This window comes from Silurus meridionalis, chromosome 7, assembly GCF_014805685.1.
Source record: "Silurus meridionalis isolate SWU-2019-XX chromosome 7, ASM1480568v1, whole genome shotgun sequence".
Lineage (NCBI taxonomy): Eukaryota > Metazoa > Chordata > Actinopteri > Siluriformes > Siluridae > Silurus > Silurus meridionalis.
In genome coordinates, this window is record NC_060890.1 from 16,057,000 (window position 1) to 16,078,500 (window position 21,501).

General features: G+C 39.4%; 1 protein-coding gene across 11 annotated transcripts in view; it reads right to left on the reverse strand.

Annotated features, from left to right (window-relative positions):
• arhgap12b (Rho GTPase activating protein 12b) overlaps positions 1-21,501 on the reverse strand; it is a 49,997-nt gene that overhangs the window by 21,050 nt on the left and 7,446 nt on the right. For all 11 annotated transcript variants that reach the window (XM_046853931.1, XM_046853933.1, XM_046853927.1 and 8 more), the window contains exon 2: positions 19,107-19,906. In XM_046853931.1, coding sequence (XP_046709887.1) covers positions 19,107-19,796 — 690 coding nt within the window. In that variant the 5' untranslated portion in view covers positions 19,797-19,906. The remainder of the gene's footprint in view (positions 1-19,106; positions 19,907-21,501) is intronic.

A 21,501-nucleotide genomic window follows, 5' to 3' on the forward strand; every position in this document is an offset into this window, starting at 1 on the left:
TGAACTACATGATATACTTAAATAACCCCAATGACAACACACTCACTTAGTGGTGGACGATTACTGACAGACATACAGAAAAATACCAAATGTCACTACTTCACTCATAAGCGAGGAGAACCCGCTCATAAATGACAAATGATCTATTACTTAATTCTAGCCAGGAACAGCTAATTTACACCCAGACAGAAAGCAGAAGCTTTAGCAAAAACAAAGCAAACAACAGGATATCCTCATTTACATTACAGGACAGGCCTGCAGTATTACTTTTAATGGAGTTGCATTTAGAATGTAATACATTTTCTACAAAGTTAATATTTACATTGGTTTATTGTGTCAAAGCATTATTTATTCTCAGGAACACTCTATGGTTCACTGAGATTTGGCAACATACAGACAGACCATTGAGAATAAAATAAAAATACTGGTGAATATCTTATGTTCTGGAAGGCCTTTTACTAGCTTTGTATGTCCACTGGTTTCTATAAAAGTCAACACTACAGGCAAACACAAAAAAGCTCTTGCGTTATCCTGTCACAAAACAAGTTGCAAGTATAAAAAAGATAGTCACATGCTCTGGCCTTCATATTCACTGGAACTCAGGCCAAATGAATATAAAAGATTCTGGAGCAACGTCTAACACAGCACCACACCATTATCTCTAACTTTTGGAAAATTAATTTTCAGAGACCCGTAGACTCTTTAGGCACATTCAAGCTGTTTTTGGAGTTACACATGATTAGACATTACATCCGGGTTATCAGTCGAATTTTCTACCCTTTCATTTGTACACGTGTAAATTCCCACTTCTAAACAATATAGTAACAGTCATTTCTCTTACCGTTTGGCTTGAATTGCAGACAAACACCTCACTGTCCTCCTGCTCTTGGAGAAAGTTGTTAAAGTTGAACATAGTGAGATGAATGAATGAACTGCACTCTGGCTGCCCTCTGTGCTGTTATTCTACTCTTCTCTCTGGCTGCTTGTCTTGTTCCAGTCACACTTAACTACATTAATCTACTTAATCCTACAGCAACATTGCACTGGTGTGAACTTCTCTGTATGTGTTACTCCCTTCTCTCTCTCTCTCTCTCTCTCTCACACACACACACACACACACACACACACACACACACACCCCCAGAACAGGAAGTGGAAGTGAGAGTGTGGCATGGCTCAGAGGATGATGGCATGTTACACCACAGTGACTGAGATTGTATTCAGAAGGAAAAAAAAGAAAAAAAAAAGAATGCAGACTCACTTCAATAAATTAATGCGTTATCTATTTACACATATGATTGTGATTCATTTATTATGAGATTTTAATGTGTTAAGTGGTGGCTCTAAGAGCTGTTGGACTAGTTAGTACTAATGAGGCCCTCTGTGGCCATCACACACAAAAATAAACACTTTCACATACTATTCTGCATAAGCTTACTTCTACCCATGTACTTATTTAGTTTATTTTTTAAAAGTGATATTCAAGGATATACCGATTCATAACCTGAACAAGTCACTCCAATGCCGATACTGCAAAAAAATACAAATAAAATAAATAAATGCAGCGGGACATTATCCATGAATCCATCTGCTTCCATCATATCCTGTGCAGGGTCTGCGTCAAACACTTAAAAAGCATAAAACTTATGCTACTTCTTCCGTTCGGTCTTTTAAAGGGGTTCCCAACCACCAAGCAACAACAATGAGAGCATTAGGCTTCCCCCTGGGTGCCATAACAAATGAATCAGTCAAGTAAAACTATTGAGAGCCTTATGGACAACCAACCAGCCAACACACACACACACATACACAAGGCATGTGAGCTTCCTAGCACCAAGCCATATCATCATCATCATAAAATCATATCGATGGCTCTCTGTAACCATCTCTTTCAGCAATTCATAAAATAAATAGATTCAGCAACATCATTAAACCAGATTAAGAGTGTAATGACACTATATGGCCACTAGGTTATTAAAACGAATTAAAGTATAGCGCAATATTGGACAAACAGGACCATGTGTGTGTGCACGAGAGTGCGTAATAAAGGGGAAGGGACAAGGAGAGAGAGAGAGAGAGAGAGAGAGAGAGAGAGACAGAGAGAGAGAGAGAGAGAGAGAGAGAGAGAGAGACAGACAACGAGTTGAAAATAGATGACCAGCTTAACCTACATTTTTACACAAATGCCTCAAGGCAAAGCACATATACTCTAAACCTGATCAGTACATCTGTGGCCTCTTACACACATGACCACACAGCCACACAGCCACACACACACACACACACAGGTTCCTTGTAACTCTTAGTGATCTGCCTAAAGCATTTGCGCACGTTCCTTTCGGCACATATGATTCCATTTTGACCTTCAGGAATGTTTGCATCCACGTGTGTATGATCAAAATTAAAGATGCTACAGCTTCGATTTGTATTGCGCGTTATGTAAACTACAGGAGCATGTAAATAAAGCTAGCAAAAAGGTGACCTGTGAGGATGTTTTAAAATGCAGAAGGTGCTTAGACAAGTGTGATTTAGTAGCAGTCAGTACAGCTTACTGAGCTCTATTTCACACTTCAGTGAGTTGAACCACATGCTCACTTTGGCTGATTGACGTGCAATTAACCTTTCAGGCCTTAGCTATGCATCCCAAACCAGAGATGAAACCAAACATGCACACGTGCGCACACAGAAATGCGATACTTCATTTCTGCCCTGCCAGATGCAAATTTGTAATAACATGATGCCCTTATTAGTTCATTGACGTTTACAGACCGGAGCCGGATTTGGTCTGTTGCGTTATTGTAAAATACATTTTATTAATACAATTAATAATTAATTAATTAACACAATACCAAGCCATGAAATGTGCCTCTTAAATGACTTATTATAAGTATTAAACTTGCTGTAGTGAAGTTGAAAGTATTACACTTGCTTATTTAAATAACCACTCAATATCTTTATAAACTCTGTAGTTCATGATGATCTCCAGCACTGTGGTATAAATTTGCTTTTTTTTGTGGACTGTGTGGGTTGTTTCACAGACCCTTAAGGATCACGAAAGCTACATGGCAGGTAAAACAGAGACAGAAACTGTGCATTGACTACAGCAGGAGCTTGGGTTTACATCACATTTCTGTGGGTATATTTGGGTTTGCCACCATGGCAATAGGTTTGTCCCGGCACGGCTGTGAATTCCTTTCTTATAGGCCTAGCTTTTCCCTTCATTAAATATTCATCAGAGAAAGAGTGGACTGGTGCAAACACTGTTTTCTTTCATATAACCTTCCTCGCCATGCACTCTCCAAACTATGCTGGGTAAGAATGTGGTTTCGTTAAATTAGGTCGAAGCTTGTGTAATTTATTGAAGTTAATCAATCAAGCAAAGACGGTTACCTTGTGTAATCAAGCAGTGGCCTTCCTGTATGGACACAGTTTTGACATTAGCATTTAGCCTGAAATGATAAATCTGCACCAACACTGTACAGATCATTACAACCAAAGCTGTTAGCCTTTACCTTATAATAAAATAGAGTCTGTTGTTGATACTTTTATATTCAGCTTATTCACACTGATAGGAGTTTGCAAGCAGCTGGAAGTGGGTTTTAACAGCAGCTGGGACCTACAGCCTAATCCTGATCTCTCTAACCTGTACCATGAGGTTTCAATGTGCCGTGCCGTGCCGTGCCCTCAGGCAGAGTTTGGCAGACTCCTAATGAGCTATTAGTGACAGCACAGCATACAACTGACCCAACAAACACAACTAAACACACAGAGAGGAAGCTAAAACGGCCACACAGGGAGACGAGCTGTAAACCTAAAAGGTTTTACACCATATGAAGTGCAGAATGTTGGGTTTTCCTGAAAACTTTTTCAACTGTTAAAATTCTCTCCTTTAGAACTTACAAACGCAAATGAATAATTTAAGGTCAAGGCCTGCATGTGTTCCTCCAACCAGATGGAAGCACATGCAGACGGCTCTGGATGACCTAATCCCCCGGGCTAATGAATAAATCCCTCATTAATTCCTGCTGTGCCATTGGTTGTAGCTAATTAGTAGGTCATTGCATGTCTCTGTTTGGCTAGATGGTAGCGGTGTCAGAAGTAGCACGGTTGTTGATGCAGGATTTATGCAATAGGTGGCAGATTCATGCTGTGCAAACATGCTGCTGCAGGAAGTTCAGAAATGTTACACAAACACACAACAGGGGACAGTATTTAGTGGATTTTCTTAAAGCCAGTAAATTATTAAATTGTATTATACTAGGTAACATTTCCAATTAAAGTTTCTTTTTTTTTTATTATGAATACAAATTATGGTATACAAATTTTGTATCACAAAGTATATCATACTTCCCGGCATGAATCAAAATACATCTGTTCTTAAATTATCCAAAAATCATTATATTTTTTCGACTGTTTTCATAAAATAAACATAATATTCACCATCTCTTTTTTTTTTTCGTTTTAAAAATTGATTTGTAAACATTTATTGAAAGGTTATCTGGCTTGATGAGCTCTGCATATTCTTCATAACTTTCCTCAGTCCCTTTGCTTTCTCCAAACGTCAAATACAAATTTCTGTTCTGCTGATGTTATAAATCTTTGTTTTTTTTCTTTCAGGGAACACATTTCATTATACATGTTATTGAAGAAGTATTACCTATATACCTCAGTGCAACAAATCTTTAAACTTCATGTCCACTCAAGCATAAGAAAAAACTGTACACTGGTTTATCTTCTTCTTCTTCTATCTGCTGCTTCCTTTAGGGGTCGCCACAGCGGTTCAACAGTCTCCATACTACCCTGTCCTCCGCATCTGCCTCTTTCAAACCAATCCTATTACAATGCTTTATACAGCTGTAAATGCCACATTACTATACATGAGTCACGTCAGTCTGTCCTACAGAAAATAAGTAGTTTGCTATAAATCTTGCTCATGAATTTGTGGCCATGCAGCATTCAAATCTCTCACTAACTACAATTTTCACTCATTATCTCACAGCCACTCAAACAAAAAGCAAGCGAGAATAAAAAAAAAAAAACTTTTGTTTTTAGAGGCTGATAACACCCAAGAAAAGATTTGATCCATGTTCTAGATGAGACAAAAACTGCACGGGTTTAGCAGAAAAGTCTGCCGTTTGTCTCCCTGAATAGACTCTATAAGGAGACAACAGCTCTTTGGTACAGACTAAACAACAGCTATTCAGCCAGGCCCGTCCCCTGAACCTCACAATAAGAGACAATGACGAGAGAAAGAGTGAGGCACAGCAGGAGGAGCATCAAGACACAAGCGGGGTTATGAGAAAAGGGGTGCAGATCACATGGTGTGCTAACATGCATTGTCAATAGACAGACGGTCTTCAAATGCCTCTTTGAAGATCAATAAGAACTGATAAATCAATCAGGGTTTAAAAAAAGGGAAACAAATGTTAAAATTCTATTAAATTATACTTGTGCATTTTAGGTAAAAACTCACTTTTTACCTTTTTTTAGACAAAAATATTAAAATAAACAACAAAAGGAATGCAAACAACTGCACAAACCACCAAAACACATAATATAAAAAAAAAATAAAAGTCTCCACCAGCATTATAGTTCATTCTCAATTGTATTTTTAAAGAACTGCCATGCATGAAATCAAGTGTAACGTGTTCCCCCCAGCTTGCAAATTAGCTGTTTTAGTAACAAATCACCAACTCGTGTCAGGTTTGTTTGTTTTTTTGTTACTATTATATCCTGGAGTCAAACTGCGAGATGATTAGGACTTTTATTAGGCCCAAGATTAGTAATGTCAGTAAATCTCCTAAAATAAATGATGCTAGGTTAGGCCAAAACAATCAATCTATCTGGTCACAATTAAAGTTTCAACAAAAGCTTGCAGACAGGTGGCTTGGTCACTGTGAGGAGATCAGTACTGAATCAGATAGTCTTTATAAAGAGTAGTCTTTATAAAGAGTACTGACATTGGCATTGTATTCAAAATTAAAGAAAAAAAAAGTAGGATTAGTTCTACCCCGAAATCAAATACATGAGAGGTGTTTGAGTAGGAAACAATGCTCATGCTTGCCAGACAGTGCACACAGTGATGGTCTCACACATGCAGCACAGAAGCCCTTTCAGCAGCTTAGAAACACACAGACTGGACATTTTCATGCATCTGATTAGAAGACTTGAGTCATGGTCTCATTAGTAAACGTGAAGTCAGTAACCACAGTGACGTATGGTACTCTTGTCTCTCGGTCAGTGTCATCTCTTTATTTCACAGAGCTTCCACACGAAAAGAATTCCTTTAAAAAAATGTCATCGCAAATCCACAGTGAATAAAAAATATATTTCCTTTATGTTCTATTTAGCACTCTGGTTAACAAGTTCCTACTTTACCCACTATACCCTGACTACAGCTGCCAGTGGGAATGAGCTTTTTCCTCTTCAAATTAACAGAGCAATGCAGCCACAAGTCCTTCAGTCTTTCCAGCCCTTATTCCTCTTAATCTGTACAGTGTGCTCAAACTGATAAGTTTCCACATTTCTGCTGATAACCTTCATCAATGCTAATCATCTCACAGATCACTAACTAGTACCATAACTCCATAACTGCAGTGCACACTGGAACTATAAATCGAACTTTCGCCATTGTATTTTTATTATTTTTTTTCAGTTAATACTGAAATCTCACAATTGCTCTTTCTTCTTCTCCTTCTACTACTACTACTACTTCTTCATTCGGCTGCTCTAATTAGGGGTCGCCACAGCGGCTCATCCGTCTCCATGTTTGAAATATTTTTTCTGCTGTTAAACACCATTGGAACTGTGCAAACAATGTGCTGTCAGTAAAACACACAGCCAAAACCTTCTCACAGAAAAATAAACATACAAACACACCACCAAAATATTGATACATTACAGATTTCAGGATGCAGTTCTTCTTCAACTTCATTCACACAAAACCTAAAAGTCTACACATACAATGCAATGAAAACGTGACAAAAAAATGAAACCGTTCAAATTTTGCCGCACTTGTACATTTTCCATTTATTATGCATTACTATCTTTGGAACGTACCAGGTAACGAGGGCTTCGCATGTAAGAGAACATCTCGTCCAGTTTGGGGGCAAATGCTGATCAGGAAGTAGTGTTTTCCACTAAAATGAAAGCGGAAAGAAAAAGGATCGCTTTCCAAACCAAAGCCACCGCAAGCCAGGCAGATGTAGTTATGAGCTTTGAGGGAGCATTTTCACAACTATATTTAGTGCCATCAGAGTTCACTTTAAATAGACTCCCTCATTAGAACGTTGTCCTTCACCGTTAAAGAAAATGGCAAGCCACAGAATGTGAGTAAGACAAAGAGAGGAGTGGAGGAAGCGGCGGAAGGACAGGTATCACAGAGAGCTGGCGGTCTGTCGGCACCACACTGTGGTCAAAGGTCACACTACCAAGGGTCACTTTAGATGCAGTTCACACGCTCCAGAGCAGGAGGGTGGCGTTTGATCACGTGCAGAGTGAATGAGTGTGAAGAAGAATATTTGGGAGGATTTTGCAACTGAAGAAATTAAATGAGTGGTTCCCAGTTTGCCTGTTGTGTTATGGGCTGCTAAACATCCCCCTGTGGCAAACACATGACGGAATACAGCTTGTCCGACATGAGATGGAATTATGGAGATTATGGGAATGACTGTGTGTAATTTGCATAACTCTTGAGTGACTGACTACAATTTGAAAACAAAACAAAAAAAGCATTTCTCTTTGCGGCTTTTGTGCGAGAAACACAGAACACACTGACATTTCATCACCATGTGTGTTATTTGGAAAAGTAAACACAAAGTGTAGCAAAGTGTGTTTAATTCAGCAGCACAGCAGCTGGCGATATTTAGGTCATATAAAGTACACAATCTATTCAGAATCTCTGATACAAAAGGTTTAGAGTTTAGTTTCAAAACAACTGTAAAAAAAGAGCTGTTGGATCTAATTAGGGTGTAATATAGCACTTCTAGAACCAAATAAAACTTGGTAACAGGTCTCATTTTTGCCTGGTTTTAAAAAGAAATGAAGATGCATGCTTCATGGTAAACATTTTTAATCCAAAGTTAAGATCCAAGGAATTGTACCGCAACCACAATCTAGGATTCCCAGCATTGTTACAGCTGTGTGTCACAGCACGGGTTATGTAATACATGTAATACCCGGCATTAAAGTATTTAAACAAATATTTATACTAAGAGTAATCGTTGTTATTGTGCTATTCTGAATTAAAGCATCAGTTGTTTCAACCTTTTTTAACTAATATATTTTTCATATTTATTGAATGCCAAGAATTATTAAGACGTACACCACAAATAGTGCATCCTTTATAGTTCCTATCTCTAGTGTGCGGAGGTCCATATGTGGTTCTTCTTCCCGTTACCACAAAAGTTACAATCACTGTATAGGACGTCTTTGAAAGCGGTAGTATTGACTTTTCTTTTCATTTGAACTTGGAGACCCAAACACCATGAAGATATGTTGTACATGAGTAGGACTCGAAGATTTTCAGTGGCCTACTTATAAAGCTCTGTGTTCAAGCCTGTTGCACACTTTGAGATGAATTGAACACTGACTGAACCGCAGGCCTCCTCACCCTACACCAGTATGTGATTGTACTTATGCCCTTGTAGCTGAATAAGCGCAAAATCTCCACAACCACACTTAAAAAATCTAGTGGAATGTGAGAGTGGAGGTTATTTTCAGAGCAAATGGGAGCTAAATGTAGAATGGGGTGTTCGATAAGCACACACAAATCTTTTACAAAAGTTGTCCATATACTAGTGTACGTAATGAAACCACATATTCAAAACCACTCACAAACTGCCCATAATGAAACTGAGTGAGTGAAATTCAGGTTACTTGCACCCTCAATAGTTTGTGTAATTACTGCCTTCATCATGCTTTCAGATTTGAATTTCCAATCAGTACAAGATGAGATTGCAGCAACTTGCAAATGTGCTCACCACGGGGAATGAGTGGAACTCTTTCCTTCTTTTGTCTTGTTCCTTTCTTCTCACTCAGGAACCTGATAAGGCTCAGGCTGCACCACTTTCCATTAGCACACTTATTATATATAAATATTAAAGATCATCTCACTCCTCAAGTTCACACAGTTGTCATTAGATTGATTCGGGATTCAATGAAAGAATCCTTCGAGATTGTTTTATCATCAGGTCTAGTGTTTGAGAGACCACCGGAAAGCTGAGTGGCTTCTTCCTTCATGTTGGGAAATCATTCAGTGAAATATGACACTAAATATTCAATCAGGTAAATAACAAATGCAGTTAACATTCAGCACTGAGAGAACAGTCATCAGTCAGATCAGGTCCTCAAGATCTAATGCTCTGAATAAATGAGACATCAAGTAAACATCATACTCGCCCGTTTCTTATTCAGTTTGTATAAAGGCCTTGATTGGAGGAGAATAATTTTCCCCCTTGACTGGAGAATTTTATGTGTATTTGGATAGTCCAATGAGAACAAACACGTATTTATATACGCCACAAGAAAAGAAAGAATATTTGCTTGAAGCTTAGAAAAAGTTAAAAAAAGACATCACCCACAGACAGGATGTGATGTCACATACGCAGAACAAGGAACATACCCAGACAGGAAAGAGAACGAGACCGACCGCAGTGTCTGGGCCAGGGGTGAAAGTCTGGTGAAAAACTAAAAACGTACTGAAAAACAAAGCCAAGATTCGCATCTCGTGGTTGAACTTTAGGTCATGGTGATTTTAGAAACAGGCTGAGATGTTCTTGGAAGTAAAGTTTATGCTAAGACATTTGACCAAATGACCTTTTTTACCTGTAGTACTTAGGAAAATGATATAACCAATAAACAGGGAGACAGACCTACTGGTGTGGCTTTACTTTATCACCCTTTAAATCCACCCCCAAACACCCCACACTGCATATACCGTCAGCAACAATTACACAGCAGGATTTATTCTCAATACAGACAGAGAATCAGCCTGAATTTCTCTACTTACTCGACATATATTGTTACACTCTCTGCACTTTTTTCACCCAGTTCTCGCCTCAGAATGAACACTGAGACAAAAGGGGAAATCAGCAGGACCGAGATGAAAAGAACAGAAGGCAACGGTCCAACATTCGTTTAACTAAAAACACAGTGTACCATTGTCACAGTATACAGCTATTAAAACCTACATCTAATCTCTGCCTCACTGAACTTTAAATGGAAACAAAGTGTGTGTGTGTGTGTGTGTGTGTGTCTTTGGGATTGAAACAAGATTCTTACAAAAAGAATATCCATTACTATGCTGAAAATGACTGTTCATGTTTTATATTGTTTTATTATTTGGGGACGGGATTAAAGTCATGTCCACATTGGGTTTAAATACAAATACATACATATGAAGCATTAAAAAGATCGACCGAGTGTCATTTACACCATGTAGCACACTTGATTGTTGGCAGTTTGTTAACATTAATATGATGTTTTTTTTTTTTAATTCAGTGCCCCAGTATCAAATGTACACAGAAAATTGTGACAAACTATGTCCGATTTGTTACAATTGCACCGCAAAACCTACTCACATATTTATATATAAACACACATATACACACGCACGCACACCCTAAAGCCTCACTTTCGGCAGGTGTTCATTGAGGAGCCTTTCAGAGAACAAACAACTGGCCAATTTGTTTGAAAAGGGCTCTAAACTCTAGCATCTGCCTTTCGATCATTCATTAGCTCGCTAACTCATGGGGCAGGGTAACGAGGTGGCCTGCCTCAAAAAACAAACCAATCATTCATCTAATCATTGTGGAGGCATTAGTGGATAAGAAAAGTGCAGAACAGCTCTTTGAGTGTTTGGACTGGCAGAGAAGAGATTGGACCCCCTATGTGCTTAAATAAAGGCGTTTTTTAGGGGTACCCAGTGCCTGCTGGCACAAACATCTCACTCTTTCTGTCAGACTCCAAAAGGCAGCGCTACAGCACCACACCAAAGAAAACCTGTAAGGAAGAAGGGGAATTTGCATGATTCTGTATGATACACACGTCTAGCAGAATCTGAGAAAGTAAATAGTTATCGAGGGACCACGATGAAATTGCATGAAGTATGTATAAGTGTATGGGGCTTCGAACAGGCCACAGATCAGTGCAAAAATATGTTACGTGTCGGTCTTGACCTGTTTGATCGACCCAGACACCAGCTTCCACAAAGGGCTCGAACAAAAAGCTTTTCAAGGAGGTGGGGTGCGTGAGTGAGAAAAGCAGTATGTTGATTTCCACATCCTGCACAATGGAACCATCGTTAAGAAGCACACTTAGACACTTGCACCAGCTGCCCATGACTTAGTTATCCAGACAAAGACTAAACCATAAAGAGTCTGATAACACACACACACACACACACACACACACACACACACACACACACACACACACACACACACACACACACACACACACACACACACACACACACACTGCAAGTTCATATCTGTGTTTCACTGTAATGAAAATCAGGTAGCTATATTGAAGATTTCTGCCCGAACATGCCATCATTAAGTAATTCATGCACATTTCCAGTTGAGAGCTGCCTTCATATAATCACATCATGTTTACATTGATTTTTACACTGTTTACACAAACACACATATACCTCTGAAAAGACTGAGCAGCAGCAGCGTATAAAATCGGAAAGTAGACCTGAGCTGCATTGAATAGATACACATTTACAGATAGACAGAAATTTAACGATGAACAGCAGTTTGTGTTCCTAGTAATACAATTGCATGGTTGTTCCTTTACAAAGGTAAAGCAGCTTCTTAACCAATTTATTCACTATTTTTCATCCAAGTTCGATGGTCATACTCTTCAATGCAATTTGAACGTTTCTAGTCAAGTCCGAACCAGATTGCTCGAACAAACGATAAAACACGGTCTCAGCTAATACAACACATACATGTTTGTCAGTGTGCAACAAGCTAGCACTGCTCTGCAAGTTAATAACTGCTCCAGACATTTAGAAATGTGCTTTAGCCCTTTCTAAAAAAAAAAAATACTTCTGATGACAAGTATATGAACCTGGCAACTAATCTGGAAGTGAGAATGGCCACTCAGACAGATGAGCAAAAAAAACAAAAAAAAAACAAAACATGTGACTGACACTCAAGCTGGGCTTCTCAGGAACAGATGGCCTGCAGGCTCGTATGGAATGGAAAGGGGAAGAACGGCCCAGATTGCTTTCTGAGGATTACTAAGAACGCCTAGAATCAGAGCTTTCTCTGCTAAAAACGGTATTATTGGAAGGATGTGTGTGATTTACATGTGTGCTTGTTTACCTAGTAGAAAAGCAGAACTTAAACCAATGTCTAAATTCCTCTCTAGCCTGAACATCAAAGCAGTATCACATCTAAACTCCATTATATATCAGTAGGATAAATGAATGGCCTGAACAACCAATTCTACTTCATACCAATCCAGGTGATCTACTGTAGATTCACATAACTGCATTTTACTGAATAGAGTCTTACACAAGCAGACACAAAAATCACACTGCTCACAGGAGTCAGTCAGTTTCTGAAGACTGAACACTGCAGGGACGCTGCAAAAAAACTATTTCTGTTATCAAACCTTGTAATATAATACAGATGTAAAACCGAAGGACAGAAAGAAGAATGCATTTGGATACCAGCAACAGTCAGGTATCAGTCTGAACCTGAACGGTTTCATATTTCATTAAGCAGGCAAAGGCAAAAAAAGAAGATTGACCAAATAATCCAATCACAAACAAGAACATATTGTCCAGTGGCCTTGTACTTCCTACCCAGTATACCACACACACACACACACACACACACACACACACACACACACACACACACACACACACACGTTGAAGAGACATGATATATTAAGAATCATTTTGCTAGTAATGTTTTTTGCCATTGAGCAAAAAATTGTGTGTGTGTGTGTGTGTGTGTGTGTGTGTGTGTATGTGTTCAGTTAATGCCATGCTTCAACTACTAAATTGACATTTAAAAAACTATTGGCCTTTTAAATAATACATTTTATAAAACAGTGTTGTGAAGGGAGAAAAACACTAAAGGTATTAAATAATAATAATAATAATAATAATAATAATAATTTTCAGAGATTTTAGCATTTTGTTTTGTAGAAATCAGAGCATAAACCTGATTCATGAACTCTAATTCATTTGTGGATGCAAGTTGTGAAGTCAAGATGCAATTCGGGTTAAAAACCTTGCTCAAAAGGTTTAGGAGAAGCTTTCTGACCAGTATTCAGTCATCTACAATATGATTCAGCATAACTTAAGGGGAGAAAGGGCCTTTAAAATGCCATCATATCTAATTAATAAATGTTTGACCAGCCCTGGTTATTTCATATGTACTGTATGTACGCATGTGAGATAAAGCAACCTTTCTGCTGAACCATAATAAACAGGCATCATAAAACACATTGATTGTGGCAGCAAAGTGGATTGCACCAGCATGGAGAACTAGAGATGATTCCAGGTCGTTTCTCGCTGCCCCATGCTCCTCATTGTCTGAGCCCCCCCCCACTATTCATAAACCCAGAGGTGGGGTGCCCCCCCCCACAACAGGCCTGGCTGCTCTAAAAGAGCCATTCACACAGTCTCTCTCTCTCTCTGTATTATAATGGAGTTCAGCATCACAAGGCCCAATGCAGCAGAGCTCACACAGAAAGAGAATGAGGGCAAAATTATTTCAGTGACTCCTCCTCCAGTCCCATATAAGCCACTGAGAGAATAGACAAAGAGAATAGCTCAGCTAGAGACTTTAACGTATCCCTGAACTCAATAGTGTGAATTGTAAAATGGTCAGGTCCTCTTGCTTGGTGGAATTTGGCTGGATTGAATAGTCATTTTTATTTAAAAACAAAGCTACCATTTAAAAATACTATATATTATAAAAGATGTGTGATATTCATACACATATATACATACATACATACATACATTAGATATATATATATATATATATATATATATATATATATATATATATATATACACACACACACACACACACACACACATATATACATACATCTTTTTTTGCCTTTGCCTGCTTAATGAAATATGAAACCGTTCAGGTTCAGACTGATACCTGACTGTTGCTGGTATCCAAATGCATTCTCCTTTCAGTCCTTCGGTTTTACATCTGTATTATATTACAAGGTTTGATAACAGAAATAGTTTTTTTGCAGCGTCCCTGCAGTGTTCAGTCTTCAGAAACTGACTGACTCCTGTGAGCAGTGTGATTTTTGTGTCTGCTTGTGTAAGACTCTATTCAGTAAAATGCAGATTATGTGAATCTACAGTAGATCACCTGGATTGGTATGAAGTAGAATTGGTTGTTCAGGCCATTCATTTATCCTACTGATATATAATGGAGTTTAGATGTGATACTGCTTTGATGTTCAGGCTAGAGAGGAATTTAGACATTGGTTTAAGTTCTGCTTTTCTACTTGGTAAACAAGCACACATGTAAATCACACACATCCTTCCAATAATACCGTTTTTAGCAGAGAAAGCTCTGATTCTAGGCGTTCTTAGTAATCCTCAGAAAGCAATCTGGGCCGTTCTTCCCCTTTTCTACATACATACATACACATATATATATGGCGCGTATTAGCCATTGGTACTAAATTACATTTACATTTCACAAATAATAAGCCCAATAAATATGAAATGAAAATTTACATGTAGGGTTGATTTAGAATCGCCAATTCACAAATCAACACATTAGAGGAAATGTGATGAACCCAGAGGAAACCTGCACCGACACAGGAAGAAATGTGAAACTCCACTTGGACAGTAACCTGAGCTCAGACCTGTTACCTCAGTGCACTCATTGAAATATGGTTTAAATTAAAATGCTGTGTAAGCACATGCCGGAGGTAAATTAGGATGTGCAATGCAAACATGCATAAAATAAATTGTAAAATGCAACATATAACCTCTAAAATGACATTTCATACTATGTGCAATTGTGAGCGACTCGAACATATTTTGTAGTGTTGTGTGAGCGCTCAGTCACGCAGCCGCCATGCTAATATAAGTGGCTAACAAACACAGTAATGTTTAATGATTAACTTAATTCTTTTGATTAAGATTTGATACCACTCTTTTCTTTGTTTACTTATGAATTATGATAAAATTCCACCCCATCAGATACAAATGCCCACTCCATCAACTACTAATATTCACTCTCAGTTATTAATGCATGCCATGGGGTGCTATGGAACATTTAGACAGGGTCTGCTACTGTTTAATAAAAATAATAATGAAAATAGATTGAAATCCAACTTATATTTTCCCATACTAACTTACTAACTAACTTCTTGAGGAGGACACTATGGCATGTCGATATTAATTTGCATGTAGTATTTGATGTTTCTTGTGTAAGTAAAGCTGTGAGATGTTTCTAGGGCATTAAGTAGCTTGGATATTAAAAACCATCAGTCTACATGGAATATTTGTATACTTTTTTAAATATATATTAATTTTGACAAGTTTTTTTTTATAGAAACAGGAAGTAGCTCTTGAATAATGTATTCCTTATTGTGATTTGATGCAGCATTTTAATTGTCGTTGTATAAAACAACAGTCTCTGTCGGCTGAGAAAACGATCAGTGCAGAGTATTTAAGGGCCGCTAGACTAACACACACACCCACACCCACACCCACACAGAGCGATCAATGTGCTTAATGTCCATTCAGCTAAAAAACAAATGCATCTGATGTAATCACTCCTCCCGTATATCTCTTATGCTGAATGCATCATCAGCACGAGCTACAAGTTAGACTGTATAGACTGAGTGACAAGCCTGATTAGATTATTCACACACAAACACAGCGAGAGGAACTGCAGGGAGGCAAGCAAGATTAGCAACCGAAAAGGGAAAGAGGGAGGATGTAGCTGTGTATATAACTGTAGAGGAGGTTGGTGTCAGGCTTGACTTACCTTAAGCAGAATTTAGTGTGGATTATGTTCCACATACATCAGAATAATTGTACTTACTGCATGCACACAAACACACGCTCGGTGCAGGAGGAAGAGCGAGTGTCAGAGCGGCACGAGGAAGGCAGGAGATGCAGTGACAGCATCACAGAATCTGCCTGACTACAACACACATGCACGCGCAACGCACTCGCGTGCATACATGCGGCACACATGCTCCATTTCAGGTGACTTCATTCCAGATGTTTCCCATTTTCCGCTCATTTTTGGCCTATACCTACTAACAATCCCTTACTTGTATGAGACCAGTGTGCTGCTAAGTATAAATTTACTAAGAAAACCCAAGTCTCGGAGCACATCAATCATCCATAGGTGACACAAACACAAAGCTGAGCCTGATCATATAGTATAAATCAAGGCTAGAAAAATTGCTAAAGCAAGAATGAAAATAGTGAAGCCTGTGCTTATAAACGAAGGAGAGTTATTTCATTGAAAGGTGAGCAAATATTAGATCAGACTGGAGAGCTCTCGTGCATGATCAGCAAAGATTTACAGAGTTTCTTAACTAAGCCGGATTCTTTTGTGTGTGTGTGTGTGTGTGTGTGTGTGTGTGTGTGTGTGTGTGTGTGTGCTGGAGGAGCAAGAATGTAAGGAATGCTCAGAAGAAAAAAGCAGGGGCCTCCTTTATTGCATGCCCAGAGAGGAAGGTACTTGACTGTAAAGAAGTGCAACACTAAAAGTAAAAAAAAGAATAAATTAATTAATAAATGTATAAAAGATTTGTTGCCAAATTTATATCTAAATATAAAGTGGATAATTCATTAAATCATTCATTTCCTAAAATTAAGATATTCTCAGTTAAAAACAACAATAATCCACACATTAATGCGACGCTGTGTAAAAACACTCCGCTTCTCTAACGCAGTGTCGTGACTCATCCAGCGTCAAAGCACGAAATCTGAACAGGATTAAAGCAGAAAGGTGGGCTGAGCACAGCAAAAGATGGCTGTATGGTTTCTCCACCCTCCGCTAGCACAGAAGGTTCACGCAACATAATGCATATAGAAAAATTTGAATAAAAAGCAATAGCTGAAAATGTCAAGGATACTAAAAAAAGAAGAAAAACAGAAAAACAATGTGTATAACTTTTTTTTTTCAAAAAAGGTCGTGAAACAGGAAGCAAGCAAACGCGCGTTAGAAACAAAGTCCATGCTTCCATTCAGCTGTTTCTTCAAAAACAAACGTATGATAATGCTAGGAATGCGAGGGTCCTATTCTTGTACTTTTGTTGTTTTTAGATGCTCAAACAACTGCAATTAACCCTGATAACTAGTTTATAGAAAGACATGTTGTACAGGTCATATACCAAAAAAAAAGAATCAGAACACAACTATTCCTAACACTTTATAACCTCAAATATACCTATACTGATACCAGACAAACAAAACAATGAACCCCCCACCCCCAAAGCAAAAACTATATAATTAGAAGCTTCTCCGTTTTTATTTTACTGACCAAAGATATCATAGTCGTAGTTTGCATTGGCTCAGTAGCCTGAGGCTTGTGAAGTTACAGGTCAAAGTTTATACAGATAAAGTCAATGCAAAGCTACAGTAGTTGCTATCAGAGGTAAATGTAGACATATTTTTCACCTCAGAGAATTGCCTTTTCCACAGGCAGAAAAACTTTTTTTTAAAGCAATTGGGAGTAAACAGGCCATTTTATTACTATGTCTTTACAATTTATTTAGGTCAATGACCTCAGTTCTGATTGGCTGCTCAAACACTGATCGATGCGTTTAAAATCCAGGCCTCAAGCAAATGTATACAAGCAAATAAATATAAAACATCAAAAACGAACACAAAGGATTGTTAAAAACGAAGTCAGTATGTGTAATGAATTCAAAGGTACATTTTCTGTATGGGAGCCTGGAGCTACATAATAGTTGGGTATTTTCTTCAATCTTCAGCAGCAACATCTCTGCTACAGGCTGCAGTGACGGCTTTCCTAATCAATGAGGCTTAACTACATCTCCTACAAAAAAATGTCAACGGTGGTGACATCACAAGCATGAAGAATTCAAACCATTTACATCTTTTTCCAATATGAGCTGTATGAGCTGGGAAACAATGGTGCTTTTAGTGGGGGGGAAGGATAATGCTTGTGAGTAAGATGAGTGAGAAGACTAAAAAGACTGAGTGTGAGAAGGCAACAAAACCCATTGAATCCTAAATCCACTGGCAGTGGAGAAAGACATGAGAATGTTAGGAAGAGCTTTAGAACCCAATCTTCAACAAACAAACAAGTTGCACTTTTCCAGAGCTGACAGATAGAACAGATGTGATAAAGATTCATTTCGATATTGGTCATATTGGTTGGTTTTAGGGAAAGCGCTGTTGGTGTAATCCCTGATGCAAGAGTGGTTGGTTTACTAGCATTTGCATCTAGAACTCAGAGACAAAAGCCGGACATCAAAGCGGAACACAAAGTCCGCATTTCAGTGTCACCTGCTGACTGTCTCTTTCCCCAGGTCAATTTCTCACACAAACACAAACACACACAAACACACACACACACACAAACACACACACAGTGGGGGTGGAGGGGACAAGAGCCACTCATGACCTATTTCTGTGCCTCCCACAATCCCCTTTATTCCCCCAGAAACTCTCAGCAACAAAAAAACAAAAACAAAAAAAAAAACACAAAGAGGCAGCGAGACAAAGAAAGATTTTCACAACAGTTCATATCTTTTAGCTCTTTGTACATGCTGTGGTGTTGTTTAGAGATCTAAAGGCTAAAGGCACTTTTATAAATAATTCATGCATTATGGCATCTCATCCGTGCAAAAGTGCAATCTACAAAGGTTTGCCACTACCGAGCAACAGATGTTACATCCTGTGAGAGACAATGCAGTAATGTGTGAACACCTGATACTTTTCAAATAATGCAGTGTAGCAGGACGCGAGAGCTGCTAGCGATTAACTGAATGTTAGGAAGGGGAGAGGAATCCTACTGCCAGCATCTTAATGAACCATAGAAATAAAGAAAAGATCTGATAAGCAGCTCTCCAGTAAAAGCGGGAGCATGTCGTGATTAACTTACCTGGGTGTGCTCTGTGGAGCTGCTGCTCAGCTCGTCTCCCGATTCCGAATCGTTACGCAACACCTCCGAGCTGTTTCCTGGCGATGATCCCTCTGTATCTGAGTGTGACACTCCTTGGGGTTTCCCCCGGCAACCTGGCGGCTCTCTGGATGGCGACTCGGGCCTGGTACGTGGCAGCAGCACTGTGTTACCATGGTGATGGTTATGGTGGTTGTTGTTGTTGAGCAGAGCGAGCTCTGCGAGCACGTCTTTCATTCCGGCGTTCTGATTGGAGTCCCGCAGCAAAAAGGGTGGAGTATGTTGCTCTGGTAACGGGGAAGGCGTGCTGGAAGGAGGTGGCCGTCCAAAGCTGACCATTTCAGATGGTACCCGCTGTTGCGGGTTTTCACTGGCTGAGGAGCATTGAGTTACGGGCAGAGTGATGGGGGGCTTGGTGCGTGGTTTGGGGGGCGGCATGAGCGCCCGACGCACCTCGCGCACATACTGCGCGGGCACGTAGAAAGCCTTGGTGCCGTCTTCCCTTCTCACCTGCCACCAGTCAGAGTTGGTTTTCCTCACCAGCATGTAGCACTCGCCCTGATGTATGGAAATGAGTCTGTCTTTGGCCTTGTACTCATAATCATACTCCACTTCCACATAGACCTGCCCTGAGGCTAGGCCGGAATCACTGCGACCCTCCATCTCAGACATGACTCACAGTAAATGTGTGCGTGTGCGCGTGTGTGTGTGTGTGTGCTGGGATTCAGAATGCGCAGACTGAAAGGATCCACATCTTTTAAGGGTTATCTATCCTCGCGTCTCTGCAAGAAGAAAGAAGCAAGGAAAGCGTTTAGAGAATAGTCAGAAATATCAATGTTAGAAAAAAAACTTTGCGATTTAAAACTTTAGCTTTGGCTCGGAAGGAAAAACTTTTGTCCCCACGGTGCACCAGGCTATAACCAATGAGATAAATTAAATGATGTGGACATGTCCGTCAATTCCGAATGCTGCCTCTCTCTCTCTCTCTCTCTCTCTCTCTCTCATTCAGGCCACATTGAAGTATCGTAAAATATAAAGCCTCAGTTCAACAAAATAAATCACTTTTTTTTGGAGTTTTTGGAGGTTCTGCACCAACTCCATCTTTATCTGTCTACTGATTCCACTACGTAGTATCCTGTCCAACTGGTAAAGCACCTAAATGTGTTATTTCCTAAATAATGAAAAGCTTCAAGACCATTCATGTCCCACGATCGTGAGCAACATCTCAAAATACGTCACTGGATCAAAATGGAAAGCGGGTCATATCTGATCTGATTCCCATCCAGTATATTGTCAAAACACCACATGCACTGCATTCTGACGAGTGGACTTGGAGATTGTGCATCATGCCAGGATTTGTCAGGCACCGTATCTCCGGATTTCTCTTCTACCCAACAGAGCGTGCGCACACGCACGGAAAGAAAGCCATGTAGTTTTTCTCCTGTATCCTTGAGCACTGAAGGGATCTGCATGGTAACACGATCATGCGTGAGGACACCATGGCAACAAGCATATCAGTAGCTTAGTAATCAATTTACAATGACAGGCACACAAGCACGTATAAACATACACACGACTCGCACACGTACCAACTCACAAAAATAACGCCTCTTGAGTGACGCTTTCAGGAGCCAAATGTTCCCCAAATGCTGATCCGCCTTGTGACACTTATACGCAGCCATTTCCCTCTGCTAATCAGCACTGCAAACCGTCATGAACCCTTAAACAGAGGAAGTTTAACTCTTATGTCATCAACACTAATATTCCATGATGTCTCTCCGTTATAAAGTATGTTCTGCATGGACACACAGCCACACGGGAATGAGGGGCTCCCATTGGCTACATGTGGGTTAAATATACACTGACATGTTCATAGAAGGGATCCGCAATTGAGTGACTGCAGCAACAGCAGATCCTGTTCTTCCATCTCTTCTTTCATTTTCTTAAATCACTCGGTGGATTAAAGAAAAGTCTCGCTGTCTTATCTGATGCAGATCACAATTTTTGTTCCTGAAAATACCTGCAGTTTTGCAGACTCCCTGCCGACTCCTTAAAACACTGCCGATCGGCGGCTCATGTTCTCTCTCTTGGATACGTTTGTAAATCTTCAAATGCTCCACCACACGCGTGAATGGCTTATCAAGTGATACAAATAGCAACCGGTGTCTCTGAACATGAGCGAACAAACACATGCATGTCTAGAGGTCTATCTATAACCTGGATGCTAAATGCGAGTTCAATGTCTTATACCCCGGCCCCAAAAATAAAACAGGAGACCATGTGTGAAACATGAAGCTAAAAAAAAAAGAGAGAGAGGTTACCCTCATTGTATGTAATTAAATACTCGGAGAAGAGACACAAGCCACCACTACTCTCA